Source organism: Ictalurus furcatus, chromosome 11 (genome assembly GCF_023375685.1).
Source record: "Ictalurus furcatus strain D&B chromosome 11, Billie_1.0, whole genome shotgun sequence".
NCBI lineage: Eukaryota > Metazoa > Chordata > Actinopteri > Siluriformes > Ictaluridae > Ictalurus > Ictalurus furcatus.
The window spans coordinates 22,484,745-22,500,075 of NC_071265.1; the positions used below are offsets into that span (position 1 = coordinate 22,484,745).

At 38.5% G+C, this 15,331-nt stretch overlaps 1 protein-coding gene across 1 annotated transcript in view; it reads left to right on the forward strand.

The window, feature by feature from the left end:
• The first annotated feature begins 3,127 nt into the window (after positions 1–3,127).
• LOC128615218 (copine-9-like) overlaps positions 3,128–15,331 on the forward strand; it is a 127,353-nt gene continuing 115,149 nt past the window's right edge. The window contains exons 1-2 of the mRNA XM_053637111.1: positions 3,128–3,204; positions 11,373–11,413. Of these exons, the coding sequence (XP_053493086.1) occupies positions 3,128–3,204; positions 11,373–11,413 (118 nt within the window). The remainder of the gene's footprint in view (positions 3,205–11,372; positions 11,414–15,331) is intronic.

The window sequence follows — 15,331 nt, forward strand, 5'->3', positions numbered from 1 at the left end:
CAACTTCCCCTTCTGTTCTGTCCTCTTTTCCTCAGTTATTTCCGACTCTCCATCTTCTGTTTGGTAGCAATGAATCACCAAGAGAATGGTTCCTACTTCTGCTGGTCTCCTTAGTCTGACAGTTTATATCATTTTAATCTCTGAGCCCTCCATTTGATGTGATTCATCATCCAGTGATCCAACATTCAGGTAGTCCATATTTATAATAATCCCGCCAAAATTAGTGTTCCAAAATCCCGATGCATCACGTTGCTCCTGTGCGACATTACACGTGATTTCCAAATAGATCTGTAAAAACTCCATCCATCTGCTTCTTCTGTTCATTTTTCATTGCCCTGTTTCCCTTCACTATGTGCACACCATATTCCATCAGGACTTAAAAGTGCCAATCTTAAACCTTGGGGCTACCTTTTATTTCTTAGTTTGTTTTTAATGGTTTTTACACACCGAATTTGACTGTTGAGGCACCTCTAGTAATTTTTTTTTTCATTTATTTCCCTTTCCAGCTTTTATGTATAATACATTTATAGTGAATGGCATGATTTAAGATCCTGAACACAACAAAGGGAAAAGGCTTGTTTTAACTCTTCCTATTGCTGTAGCTGTTTCTGCTACATGAATATGTAGTAATGAACAAATTCTTAAAATGTAATTTCTATGTGGACCTCAAAGGCTGTGCCTCTTTTGGGGCATCAAAACTATGAACATATTTTGTAAATGGTCTTTGGATTTAATTGTTTATGATGCCTCTTTTTGTCTTAAGATTCACTTAAACACTTGAATACATAAAGCATTATGATCTGAAGTGTAAGTAACAAGTAAAAACTGCTGCATGTATGAATCTGGAAAGAAGGATGAACGTTTTCTTTCTGAATAGGAGACGACATTTGTATTTTTATTTCACAGAAACAGGAGGTTTTTGTGGTTGCTCTGCTTAGACAAAGGTTTTGTCATTAATAATTGTCATTAACAGTGAGGTTTTCAGATGTCTCTCATTAAGCTATTTTAACAGCACAGTTTGTCTCATTTGTTAATGTAAAATGATGCTGTTACTCCTGGCTAGTGTGTTCATTTACACTTCAGCAAAAAAAAGTAAGCAGGAGGCCCACTGCATAGCCTCATACATTTTGGTGCATCTATCAGAAGAAGTTATAACGTTGTATTTATGACATTTATGTATTTGTCTCATGCTCACTGGTTGCGAACTCAGAACTACTACTGGTTAGAATCACATAATTTCCTGTTTGGCCCTTCAATCCATTGAATTTCCAAAAATCTTTGCAGTAATATGATTTCACGGCACGAAAATATTAACAAATGTTTGCTTTCATGTAATCTGTTATACTTTTTAGCTTCATTCTGGCTGTACCTGGCAGTGAAGTGTAACCACCACACCTTACTTACAATGTCATCAGTGCCAGCTACTGAAGCCGTTTTGAGAAATTCTGGTTATGGCAAGTGTTGCTATGACGCTTGGTGGTGATTGGTTACATGTTGAATATGAAATTAAGACAGCACTTGAAATTTAGCATTTAACACTTATGTTCTTAATGCCAAATGGTTTTGATGGCCTTTTTTTTTTTTTTTTTTTTACCTCAGGACCACCACATATTGTGCCTTTCTTTCTGTTAATAGTGGGCTACATTTTAGATTATTTCTACCTGGGAATTGTGGTGTGTATCTTTTAAATTTTAAACACTTTTTTTTTTTTTTTTTTTAATTACTTTAGTTGTCAGTCTAGCAACATTCAAATACTTTTTGGGAATGGCATGTTGCAAACTTTGGCAAAGGTTTTGTTTTTGTTGGTTTTGTTTCTAAAGGCTTGTATTCCCCCCAAGTTTATTTGGTTAAACAGTAACTAAATGACAACTTTGGAATGATCAATGTAAGAGCTTTAGAGTGTCTACAGTTACTCTGATCAATCTGTTTTTACATGGATTCCACACTAACATGTCTTGGGCTCATAAAAAATAGACATCTGGCATTGAAACTACTATAGCAAATTACTATAGCAATAGCAGTCAAGCACCTTGCACGACCTTGCTTGTTTTTTTTTCTTTTCTTTTCATTGCTTCTTTTCTTTCACATGATCCAAAATTTCCACAATTCATTTTCCACACGAAAACTCAAGTGGGTTGACTTTTTAATTTGGAAACGTACCTTTTAACAATAATCTTTTCCTTAACCACATTATAATGAAAATTTCATTTGCACTTATTCTGTGCTGTTTATCGAGAGTGGTGCACTCTTTGTTCTTTGTACAGTGTTTTTTTTTTTTTGTTGTTTTTTTTATTTTATTTTATTGGTTCCTTAATATCTCATTACAGTGGCTGAGGAGATATGGGACAGATGCTCTTCCAGTGAAAATAAAAGGAGAAATTAAAAGTAACCGGTTTTGTGTATTTACTCTGTGAACCACAATATCTTCTTATGAAAACTTTCTCTCAACCCCGTAATATAATTTGAGATACTGCTGGATCCTTGAGCAAGACCTCCTTAGTCCAAAACTGCTCAGTTGTATCTTGTCTTCTCTAGAAAGTTTCTTTGGAGGAAATCTTCAGCCTGAAGAAGCATAAACCCATCACACGCATCTTTGAGCGTGTTTTACATCCAGAAGTTTTCTTATGTTCTGTCTCCACCTGCTGGCTGACAGAGAGAACAGCAGCAGTTACGGGTGTAGTACCAGATGCGTACTACATTATATTGATAACTACTCAGTACTGAAGTGTGCTGTTTTGGACGTAGCCCAGGTCGTTGGGAGATTCCGCTGAGTGAAAGCACGCTTCATTTTACCTGAGTGAGTGTACTACCGTGAGACACTATTCAGCGTGTGGTGCGGGACGCAGCCCAGGTCTGAGTGAGTGAGTGTGGACGCCTTCCCTCGGGCAGAGCGCGAGAGGAGACACATGGACGCTGTGGTGCGGGGCGGCGCGTCACACAGGTAACGCGTTGTGCTCCCGCGCGCTCTACCGCTTTTACCCAGTCAAGTCGCAGTCCTGTCTCTATCACCGCTGCGTTCCCCCTCGTTAGATTCAGCACAAAAACATAGTGTCGGATGGAAAACTGAAAACTTAGGGGTTTGTTTAAAAAAAGAAAAGAAAAAAGATTGAACATCTCCAGCGTCACGATGGCCTCTATCGGGGACTTCGACCCGCTCCATTCTACGGTACCAGCAACTAAGATTGAAGTTACCGTCTCGTGCAGGTGAGTCCACGCATACTTGGCGAAATAGTAAACATTCCGCATATAATTCTGTTCAAATCAACAGGAAGGTAGTTGATATACTTTCATGCGCTCGATATGGATTCCTGTTTGTTTTGAGCCGTAATGATTGATCTTGATGCCACCTGGTAGCGGTTTTCTCTCACACGCAGAGAATGAACGTGTTAATCTTGTTAAACTAAACCAGTCTCTGAAGGGCTGTGTATATTTTACTGATGGTTCAGAGAGCGAGTGTTTGTGTTGGAAGTATTTTTGCTGTGATATTCCCCACCTCGAGCCAGATTTGCATTTGGTGTAGGTGTTTGAGGGGGTGCGCCCGCTTTCCTCGCCACGCGCTCGCTCAGCACACGCACGCGCACGAAGAAACGTGACAGCCCTTGCTGAGTCGAGTATGATTATATACTTAACACTAATGTAATGTATTTCCCCATAACAATTCTAAGTATTAAGAGAATTAATTTTCCTTCTGGTTGTTGAAAAACTTTTTTTTTTCTGCTAGTTTTCAATGCGTTCTGGAAGGTTCTTCAAGTAAACACTCTCAGAAATACAGTACTAGGCTGTCATTCATTGTTGCTGGGGTGGTACCCTCAAACATACACCTTTGTACCTGTAGTATATATCCCAAGAAAGGTGCATATAGTGTATAATCTAAAAGACAATTACAGTCCAATTACTGTATGTACCTTAAATCTTTTAAATAGTACACTATATATCCATGCTTCCAGGTGAAGGACCTATTAAAGGTACAAAAGATGCACGTACACCAGAGATGAGGAAAGATCCAGAAGCCTAGAGTAGGCTGCATATAGCATGTGCTCACACACACACATCTCCCGCCCATGACAGATTGGATTCGGCTAACGCTGCTTGACAACAGGGCATCAGGTGTGTTTGTGTGCTTGGGTGTGCACGTGTGGCCGCCTGCCTATGTGGAAAGGAATGTCCTACTGAATTTATTATTTTATAACATTTAAATCCACACACACACACACACACACACACACACACACACTCATGGAGTACTTTATTAGGAACACTATACTAATACTAGTGGGGCCTCCCATTGCTCTCAAAACAGCCTGCTGGAAACATTCCTTTGAGATTTTGGACCATGTTGACATGATTGCATCACGCAATTCCTGCAGATTTTCCAGGTGCACTTGAACATGCTGCGAATCTCTCATTCTACTACATCCCAGAGGTGTGCTATTGGATTCAGATCCGGTGACTGGGAAAGCCACTGAAGAAGACTGAACTCATTGTCACGTTCATGAAACCAATTTGAGACGAGTTTTGCTTTGTGACCTGGTGCATTATGATGCTGGAAGTAGCCATTAGAAGAAGGGTAAATTGTGGCCATGAAAGGCACATAGTCAGCAACAGTACTCAAATAGTCTGTGGCATTCAAATGATGATTGATTGGTATTAATAAGCCCAAAGTGTGCCAAGAAACCATTCCCCACACCATTACACCACCTCCACCAGCCTGGACTGTTGACAGGCAGGTTGGGTCCATGGATTCATTCTGCTACCATCTGTATGCCTCAGCAGAAATGAGATTCATCAGACCAGACTACATTTTTCCAGTCTTAAACTGTTCAGTTTTGGTGAGCCTGTACCCACTGCAGCCTCAGCTTTCTGTTCTTGGCTGACAGATGTGGAACCCGACGTGGTCTAATGCTGTTGTAGCCCATCCACCTCAATGTTCGATGTGTGCCGTAATTGTGCATTCTGAGATGCTTTTCTGCTCACCACAATTGCATAGAGTGTTTATCTGAGTTACTGGAGTGTTTTTGTCACCTCGAACCAGTCTGGCCATTCTCCATTGACCTCTCTCATCAATAAGGCATTATCTATCCACAGAACTACCGCTCACTGGATGTTTTTTTTTTATTGCACCATTCTGAGTAAACTCTAGAGAATATTGTGTGAGAAAATCCCAGGAGATCAGCAGTTATAGAAATACTCAAACCAGCCTGTCTGGCACCAACAACCATACCACGTTCAAAATCACATTTTCCCCCCATTTCTGATAGTTGATGCGAGCATGACCCGAAACTGCTGGCCTGTATCTGCATGATTTTATGCATTGCACTGCTGCCACTTGATTGGCTGTTTAGATAATTGCATGAATGAGTACAGTGGTGCTTGAAAGTTTGTGAACCCTTTTTTGTGAAACTTTTCTATGTTTCTGCATAAATATGACTTAAAACATCAAACGGTTCACATACGTTTGCCACTCAGAGATATGTAATATTGGAAACTTTTCCTCATAAGTAAATGACAGTGTAATATTTTGTCTCATTTGTTTAATTGGGTTCCCTTTATCTACTTTTTGGACTGGTGTGTGAAAATCTGATGATGTTTTAGGTTATATTTATGCAGAAATTGGACAAACTTTTAACAAATTGACAAGCTTTCAAGCACCGTTGTAGGTGAACAGGTGTTCCTAATAAAATGCTGAGTGAATATATATATATAAATTAATGCCAAAGCACAGTTAAAGATTGCATCATGTCTCATGGGCATGGTAAGATTTCTAAACTATGTATGTCCACACACACACACACACACACACACACACACACCTTAAAACAGAAATGTATCCACTTTTAGCCAATGGCAGGTTGTTACACACTGCTGTGAGATTTTTCAAGCTGGGCAGATATCTTTGTATTTTTTTGTTTCCCCATGGAGACTGCTTATGTTTCCTCATCTTCAAGACAGATGTTATCCATCAGTTTCAGACAGATTACCTATCTGTCATTCAGTCTCAGAGGGATATAGTGAGAAACAGGAGGCCTGTACATTTACATGCACATCAGTACTTTGCAGGACATGTATCTAGTTCTTCTTTCACATTTTCATCACCATGTCAGATACTGCCCTCACGCAGAGTGTAAGTGGAGCAGTAGGAAATTAAATGAAACATTACTGCATAAGCCTTACAATAAAGCAAAAGAGCTGGTGAGTGTCATAGTTTCTTGAAAAGATTCTCTCTAAAAGTGAAAAGGCGCATTAAAGTGATTCTGTTGTATTTGACTCTTTGTGCTGTCTGCAGTCATTGAGATTGTACTTGTCTCTGCTTTGTCACTAAATGTGAAAGTGTTTGTTTAGTTCTTTTATTAATTAAATTTTTACATGTGCAAAAAGATGCATTTTTTGATCATCTGAATTTCTCAGAAACAAATGACAAACACTTGTCTGACTATGTATGTTTTTATTTCAACCAGCTATTTAATCAGAATGTGCACTAACCCGACTGTCTGTGCAACAGATGGACCTCAGTCACATGCATATGTTGCGCAGTTAAAATGAAATCAGACTATTTTGAGGGCGAGAAGGACTAACTGGAATTAGTCATTCTCCAAACAACTGGTAACAAGAATGGCATTATCATCAGAGTACAATTTCAGAGATGGTCAAAAGCCGTGCCAAAGAGGAAAATTCCTTACATTGGTACAAAACTAACCAGAGAAGATTTTGTTTATATATTTCTAAGTAGCTTAGATTTCATTTATAGCTTTAATATAAATACTGTACCAATTTATCTTAGTGCCAAATGACAAAATACTTAATGGTGAATATAAATTTGGTTTATCTGGTTCAATCTTATTAATCAGTTCCTATTAGCATTTAATTGACAGATTAACAAAATAGTAATTATTTTTTTTCAAATGGCCCAGCCCTTATTCTCTCACATAATACCTGAATTAATTATTATCTCTCTGAAGTAATTAGCTCGCTCTTTCTAATTATTATCTCTTGGCATGTGTGTACATACGGTACAGTGCCCTCCACTAATATTGGCACCCTTGGTAAATATGAGCAAAGAAGGCTGTGAAAAATTGCAAAAATACTCTGTTCACATGGATATCAAACAATTGCAAACAAAACACAGGTTTATATAAAAAAAATCTATATTAAATATAGGTGTGCAGCAATTATTGTCACCTTTTTAGTCAATACTTGGTTCTACCTCCCTTTACCAAAATAACAGCTCTGAGTCTTCTCCTATAATGCCTGATGAGGTTGGAGAATACATGGCAAGGGATCTGAGACCATTCCTCCATACAGAATCTCTCCAGATCCTTCAAATTTCAGGTCCACGCTGGTGGACTCTCCTCTTCAGTTCACCCCACAGGTTTTCTATGGGTTTCAAGTCAAGAGACTGGGATGGTCATGACAGGACCTTGATTTTGTGGTGACTTTTCCATAAGGCTACCTCTCTGTGTGTGCCAAAACCACCTTGGTGTTTATTGCCAAAAAGCTCTATTTTGGTTTCATCTGACCATAGACCCCGATCTCATATGACGTTCCAGTAGTGTCTGGCAAACTGAAGAGGCTTGAGTTGAGTTGTTTTTGGATGAGAACAGAGGCTTTTTTCTTGAAACCCTCTAAAAAAACTTGTGGTGATGTAGGTGATTTCAGATTGCAGTTTTGGAGACTTTCTGACCCCAAGACACAACTAACTTCTGCAGTTCTCCAGCTGTGATCCTTGGAGATTTTTTGGCCACTCGACCCATCCTCTTCACAGTGCGTTGAGACAATATAGACACACATCCAATTCCAGGTTGATTCCTAACAATTCCAGTTGACTGGAACTTCTTAATTATTGATCTGAAGGTGGAAATGGACATTTTCAAAGCTTGTGCTATTTTCTTATACCCACTTCCCATTTTGTGAAGCTCAACAACCTTTTGCCTCATATCACAGCTTTATTCCTTGGTCTTACCCATTGTTATGAATGACTAAGGGAATTTGGCCTATGTGTTACTTCATATTTATACCCCTGTGAAACAGGAAGTCATTATTTTTCGCTTACTAAAATAATGTAAAATATCAATGGGAATATACTTCAAATATATTTTTCTCATACGAATTCATAGGGGTGCCAATAATTGTTGCACACCTATATTTAACAAAGATATTTTTTGGGACAAACCTGTGTTGTGTTTGCAATTGTTTGATATCCACGAGAGCAGAGTATTATTGTGAATTTTTTGAACAAAATATCAAAAGGTTAAACAATAAAGACAATTCTTCACAGCTTTCTTTGCTCATATTTACCAAGGGTGCCAATATTAATTGAGGGCACTGTAGTTGTTACCGGAATAAGTGACAAATGTGTTTAGTTTTGAAAGAGTGTAAACACACATAAACTCTTATGAGTCTGAATTTCACCCAGGCACAGTACTGCTTATCATTTTATTCTGAGTGATTTGTAAATGGCTTCTTTTAGCTTTAATAAGCTGTAAAATCAGCTATGAGGTGAGGCGAAAGCTGATGGAAGCTGAATATGCATGGGGCTGGGCTGCTGTGCCTCTTTTTTCCCCTCAAGCTCTGCCCTGATTCATAAAGAAAATTACCTGCTCTGACACAATGGCTACAGAAATATGTATGTGTGTGGTCTATTTATTTATTTATTTATTTACCTTTATTATCAAATGAGATTGAAGGTTTTTGATTTTTAATGACAATTTACTGATACTGCTGCTACAATTTAGATGTGATTGGGCTGTTGACTCATTTTCTGGGTTCTGGGTAGTTCTCATTAAAAATAGAGACATACAGAACTTTCATAATTTTTTAGATCCTCTCACCTTTTCCTCATTTTGGTACATAAAAACCAAAAAATTTTTAGTTTATTTTCTCCTCATGAATTTACAAAAAATGTTCCATAATGAAAAAGCATAAACAAGTTTCCCATTTACAAATACCACATTTACATAAGTGTGTCAGGGAATGGAGTTGGAGGCGGATGTTAGTGCAGTAAGTGTAAGGGTTTAATCGTTGCAATCCAAAACACACACAAGGTACATGAACAATAAAAACAAGAAGTAGGTAAACACAGGGACACAATAACATGATGTGAGCTTGGCAAACACAAAATAGTGCTACTGGAGACAGAAATGAAATACCCATGCACATTCAACATAAATGTGACTCAGGTGCACGTGATCTTTTGAGGTGCAAGAGCTGATGCACTTTTTCCACAGCTGCAAAATAAATAAATAAATAAATAAATAAAAACAAGCCATGAAGTCAAACAAGCCATGAGGTCCATAGACCTCAGAGACAGGATTGTGATGAGGTACAGGCCTGGAAGACTGAAAGATTTCTGTTATATCTAATATCAAAAAGTCACTGGGAACACAGTGACTTCATCATAACATAATTTATAGACTTATAGCTGGCTGCCAAGCTAAACTGAGCAAACAGGGATGAAGGGCTTTAGTTAGGGAGGTGAACAAGAACCTTAGGGTTGCTCAGCCAGAAATTCAGAGGTCCTGTATGGAAATGGAACCCCGAAGGACAACCATCTCTACAGTACTTTACCAGGTGTTTGGTGCAAACAGGGACATTCCCACAGCATGTGTGATTCCTTACTGCAGTTGACTGAAATGCACCAAAAAGACTCTCAGGACAAAGGGAACAATGGATTCATGATTTGATAAAAACCAAGATTGAATTCTTTGGCCTAAATGGCAAGTTTTAGACATAACCCAGCCTGGAGGAAATCAGGAAGTACCTGGGAATTCTATCCATACAGTAAGGCATGGAGGTGGCAGCATCATGTTGTGGAAATATTTTTAAGCAGTAGGAACTAGGAGGTTTTTCAAGTTAGAGCAAAGTTGAAAAGTGTACAGTTTGATATCTTACATAAAACCTCCTCAAGAGCCCTCAGGACCTCAGATTGGAGTGATGATTCACATTCCAAAATGATAATGACCCGAAACACTCGGAAGGAGTGGCTTTAGGACAAATCTGTGAATGTTCATGATGAATTGTCCCATTTAGTGCCTAAACTTGAACCTAATTGAACCTCCCTGGAGAGACAAGGAACTTAACAACACAGAGATGATTCCCATTCAGTCTTACAAAACTTGAGAGGTCCTGCAGAGATGAAGGGGAAAGACCCTAAAATCCAGGTGTGTTAACTTGGCATCATACCCCAGAAGACTGGAAAGCCCAAATCACTGCCAAGGGGGCTTCAGTAAGGAGTGTGAATATTTATGTAAATGTGGTATTTCAGTTAAAAAAAAAAATCTTTAATTAATTGACAAACTTCATGAAAATATTATTAGTGTCATGTAATCAGGATTGAGACGGATGCAGTCGCAGTTAAAGCTTTTATCAGAGGCAGGCAGACAATCCATATCGCGAGGCAATATTAGTGTCCAAAAACAGGCGTGGGTCAGTCGATATACAAACAGGCATAAACAGGGCAAAGACGAAAAATGCGGAAATGAGGGCAGTATCAAAAACTGAGAAACAAGGACAAAGAACAAAGGTGTGGTATGGCTCTGGCGGCAAAACACAGAAACACGATACTTTGCCCAGAACAAAGACACATGGGCGTTTAAATATACAAACTAATTAAAAAAGGAAACAAGAACAACTGATGACAATATGAACAACCAATAACATAACAGGGGAGAGACAGGACAGAAACCAGTCAATAAGAACCCGGAAGAGCGCTTCGGGCAGATCACGCGTGCTGAATGCTCTGGCACTCAGTGCGAGGGGAAATCTGTGATAATTAGCCATAACAGCAGTTATTTATTAATAATGAACAATTACTAATTGTTACTAATTGTTACTGGAGCCACTGTGATCCTGACAAGGATAAAGTAGTTACTGAAAGTGAGAGAGTAAGTCAATAGTATGAGTACACTTACAAATTGTTGTTAATATATAACAAAGCTATAATTATGCCTATTTTTACATTAATGTGGCAACACTGAACTGGGAAGGCAACATGTTCTCATAATTGCACATTCATGAACCCTTAGTTCACTTCTTGTGTACATAATATTCCATACCCACCATCTCTGAAGATTAGTAGTGGAATTGATTTCCTTTCTTATTTTCACACTGGCAGAAAGGTTGCAGAGTTTTTAAAGTGAAATTGTCTGTTTCTATTTTTGAGTATAACACCGTGAAAAGGTTATTTTAATTGGCCAGCTTCAGAAAGTACATAAAACCTCTGTTCTTGAATATATTTTCTCTGGTCGTGAATCATTTCACCAACATGTTGTCGTGCATGGTAATGAAGTGTGTAAATACATTAATGAAGCTGTATCTGCTGAAATGGTTTTAATTGTGACTGTGTGTAATGTGTATTTCTCTCTTGTTAATTTGGGCAGGAGTCTATTGGACATGGACACTTTTTCTAAATCAGATCCTGGTAAGTTGATTATTTTTGATCCTTCAGTATTCAGTGAAATACTCCAAGGAAACCAAAGCACACAGACCAAATATAAATGCATAGCTCATCAGTAAGTGTTAAGTTTGTTATAAAGTTTGTTCTTGTTGTTCTGTGTCTGTGCCTCTTTGTAAAATGCCAAATAAATATCTTCCCTCTATCAGGACAGCTAATCATTAAGTATTCCTGCATGGTGATGTTGCCATTTCTTTTTAAAAGAATCAGCACAAGCAACATCATTGCTGCTCTTAAGCTTGGAGGGCATTGTGAGGTGACGGATGATGTCTCTGTCTATTAATGCTTTTCCACTGATCAGCACCAGGGCTCTTTGTATTTAACGTTAAAAAGATGGGTTGTTAATTTAACCTAACCAGTTGGGTTGACTATAGTTCCTTTAACCCACTATGTGGGTTTACCATTCATGTTTACCAGAGTCAATTTGACCTTTGTCAGATAGAGCCAGGTGGATGTGCAGGTGATTTGTTGAGGGTAACTCAAAAGAAGCAAACAGAGATGAATGTGTCCAAACACATTAACCTGGTTGTACAAGTGTGTACACCCTTTTATAATGGGGCATTTGACTTTGATCATAATTAACCAATCACCTTCAAACTCATGTGCAAAATTAATGATCAAACACCAGTCATCAGTGAAGTGATTCTGATGAACTCCAATTAAAGATCAGCTGCTTCTATAGGATTTATTTGACATTTTCTTGGTTTCATCCGACTGCTGAAGCCAAGGTCCTCAAAGAGCTTACAAAGCATGTACAGGATCTCATTTTTGAAAGTTATCGATCAGGAGAGGGATACAAAAGAATTTACAAAACAGTAGTTGTACCACAGAACACAATAAAGGCCATCATCCACAAGTTGAGAAAATGGGGCAGCACAGTGACATTACCAAGAACCAGCTGACAGAGAAGCTGTCAAGAGACCTATGGCAAAATTGAAGGAACTGCAGGAATATTGGGCAAGTACCGGTTACACCCTGCCTGTGGCAACAATCTCTCATATTCTTCACATTTACATTTATAGCATTTGGCAGACGCTCTTACCCAGAGCGACTTACGTTTATCTCGTTTCTACAACTGAACAGTTGAGGGTTAAGGGCCTTGCTCAGCTTGGCAGCACTGGGATTTGTATTCATGACCTTCCAATCAGTAGTCTAACGTCTTAACCATTGTTCATGACTTCACATGTCTAAGGGCATGGGTGGCTAGATGGAAGCCCTTTGGCACAAAAACACGTAATTGAACGTAATGGAGGTTAGGACGGATGCAAGTACAGATAAGAGTTTTATTAAAGAGAGGCAGGCAGACAAATCCAAAACATGAGACAATAGCATGGTCAAAAAACCGGCAATAGGTCAGGCGATCGGCAAACAGGCATAAACGAGGCAAAACAGGAATCGAGAACGAGGGCGAGAACAAGATCAAAACTAGGACACAAAACACGATGAACAACGGCTTGGTAAATGGAAACTCATATAATACTTTGCAAAGAGTGAATGCATTGAAAGTTCTTTTAAACTGTGGTTGTGATTGTGATGTGAATTGGATGCAGGTGCACGTTATTAGAATGAAGGTGAGCGTTCTGGGAATTGCAGTCCATGGCGGCCATGTTTGTAGGCCGTAGTGCAGAATGGGAAATGTAGTCATTGGTTAGCTGTGATATGACAACAATCATCCCATACATACAATGACCCCGAGCCATGTGGCAAAATGTGTTATGGTCTTATGAGAGCAAGGTAGAACATTTTGTGCATAATTCTAAAATATGTGTTTGGAACAAGAACAAGACAGTGTATCATCCAGAGAACACCATAACCACAGTGAAGCATGATGGTGGCAGCCTCATACTATTGGGCTGCTTCTCTTCAGCTGGGACTGGGGCTCTGGTCAAGATAGAGGCATGGATAGGTCTTTGTTAGACAGCTGAAGATTGAAAAATTTCACCTTCCAGCATGGAAATGAAGGAAGAGTGGAATAAAACTGCCAAATCAAGGTGTGCTAATTTGGTAGGCTCTCACCTAAAAAGACTGAGTGCTGTATTACAAGCAAAAGGTGCTTTTACAAAGTATTAGTTAAGGTGTGTGGACATTTATGCAGCCTGGTTATTTGAAGTCCCCCTCCACCCCCAAATCTTTCTACTTGGTTTTCACTTGAATTAAATTTTTTACAACACAAAAAGCTGCCATTTTAACAGGGGTGTGTAGACCTTTTATATCCACAGTAAAACCTGTTTAAATTGAAGAGGCACATTATGTTTTATAATGAGCAGTATTACTAAAGCATCCTAATTTTTTGTCTGTAGCTCAGGTTTTTGTAATTTTGTAATTACTAGAGATAACCAGTTTCCATCTGAATGTACACTCATTGAGCACTTTATTAGGAACACCTGTACACCTACTCATTTATGCAGTTATCTACTTAGCCAATTGTGTGGCAGCAGTGCAATGCATAAAATCACGCAGGTTCAGGCCAGCAGCTTTGGGTAACATTCAAATCAACCATCAGAATGGGGAAAAATGTGATCTCAGTGACTTTGACTGTGGCATGATTGTTTGTGATTTCTTTAACTGCTGATCTCCTGGGATTTTCAGGCACAACGGTGTTTAGAGTTTACTCAGAATAATACAACAAAGAAAATTATTGCGCGTCAGTTCTGCAGACGAAAATGAAAACCTTGTTGAGAAAAGTCATTTATCACCTGAATGCCACAGCCTATTTGAGTTGTGTTGGTGACTATGTGCACCCCTTCATGGCCACAATTTACCCATATTCTAATGGCTACTTCCAGCATGATAATGATAATTATCAATAATAATGCACCATGTCACAAAGCAAAAGTTGTCTCAAATTGGTTTCATGAACATGACAGTGAGTTAAGTGTTCTTCAGTGGCCTTCCCAAATACCGGATCTGAATCCGAGAGAACACCTTTGGGATGTGGTAGAACAGGAGATTCATAGCATGAAAGTGCACTTGAAAAATCTGCAGGAACTGCGTGATGCAATCATGTCAACGTGGACCAGAATCTCAAAGGAATGTTTCCAACATCTTGTGGCATCCACGCTATGAAGCATTGAGGCTGTTTTGAGAGCAACCCAATATTAGTATAGAGTTCCTAATAAAGTGTTCAGTGAGTGTATTATCTAAATTCCGTTTGTCTGTCCTTGAAGGAAGAATGAGGTCATTTGAAATGGAAGCTTGACAGCTGAATTATTAACTGATAAATAGTGATTAGTGTAAATGCAGTTTTGAATATTTTTTTATCACCTGGTGGAAATGAAGCATTTTTGCCAATCAAGCCCAAACCCTGTCTTATTCATAGAAATTACTATGCTGATATTGAATGTCTAAAATTGGAATATGGAGTAAAACATGTATGACTTCATCGAGCACCCAGTAGTATTTTAATGATGGTGCTAAGAATAATGTCTCTATCAGGGTAACCTTTAGTTATGATCCTAGATACCAAACTATGATTTTTCAGTATTTCCTAGAATTAACATATTTTAATAATAAATAGGTACAGTATAGTAAATAGGTATATTTATTGTTAAATTACATTTTTGCCTTAAAATGTAATTAAGATTTTACGACAGCTATACTTATTAGATATAACTTCTTTGTGTTATTTTTCACTTTTTCTCGCTTGTGTGAAGGTGTAAGTTTCTAAACTGTTTTTATGAGAAAGTGATATGAATTCATATGTCTGTTTTTAGAAAGTATGTGTGGTTGTAGGAGGTTGACTTGTTGTCAGAAGACCACTGCTTATATGTGTAAGGAGCTGATGCCTTTTTATAATGAAGAATTATATGGAGTAATTTTAGACTGCTTTAGCATTGTGTGGCCTGAGCCCAATGCTGGCAAAGCGGATATGTGTGTGCTCACTGT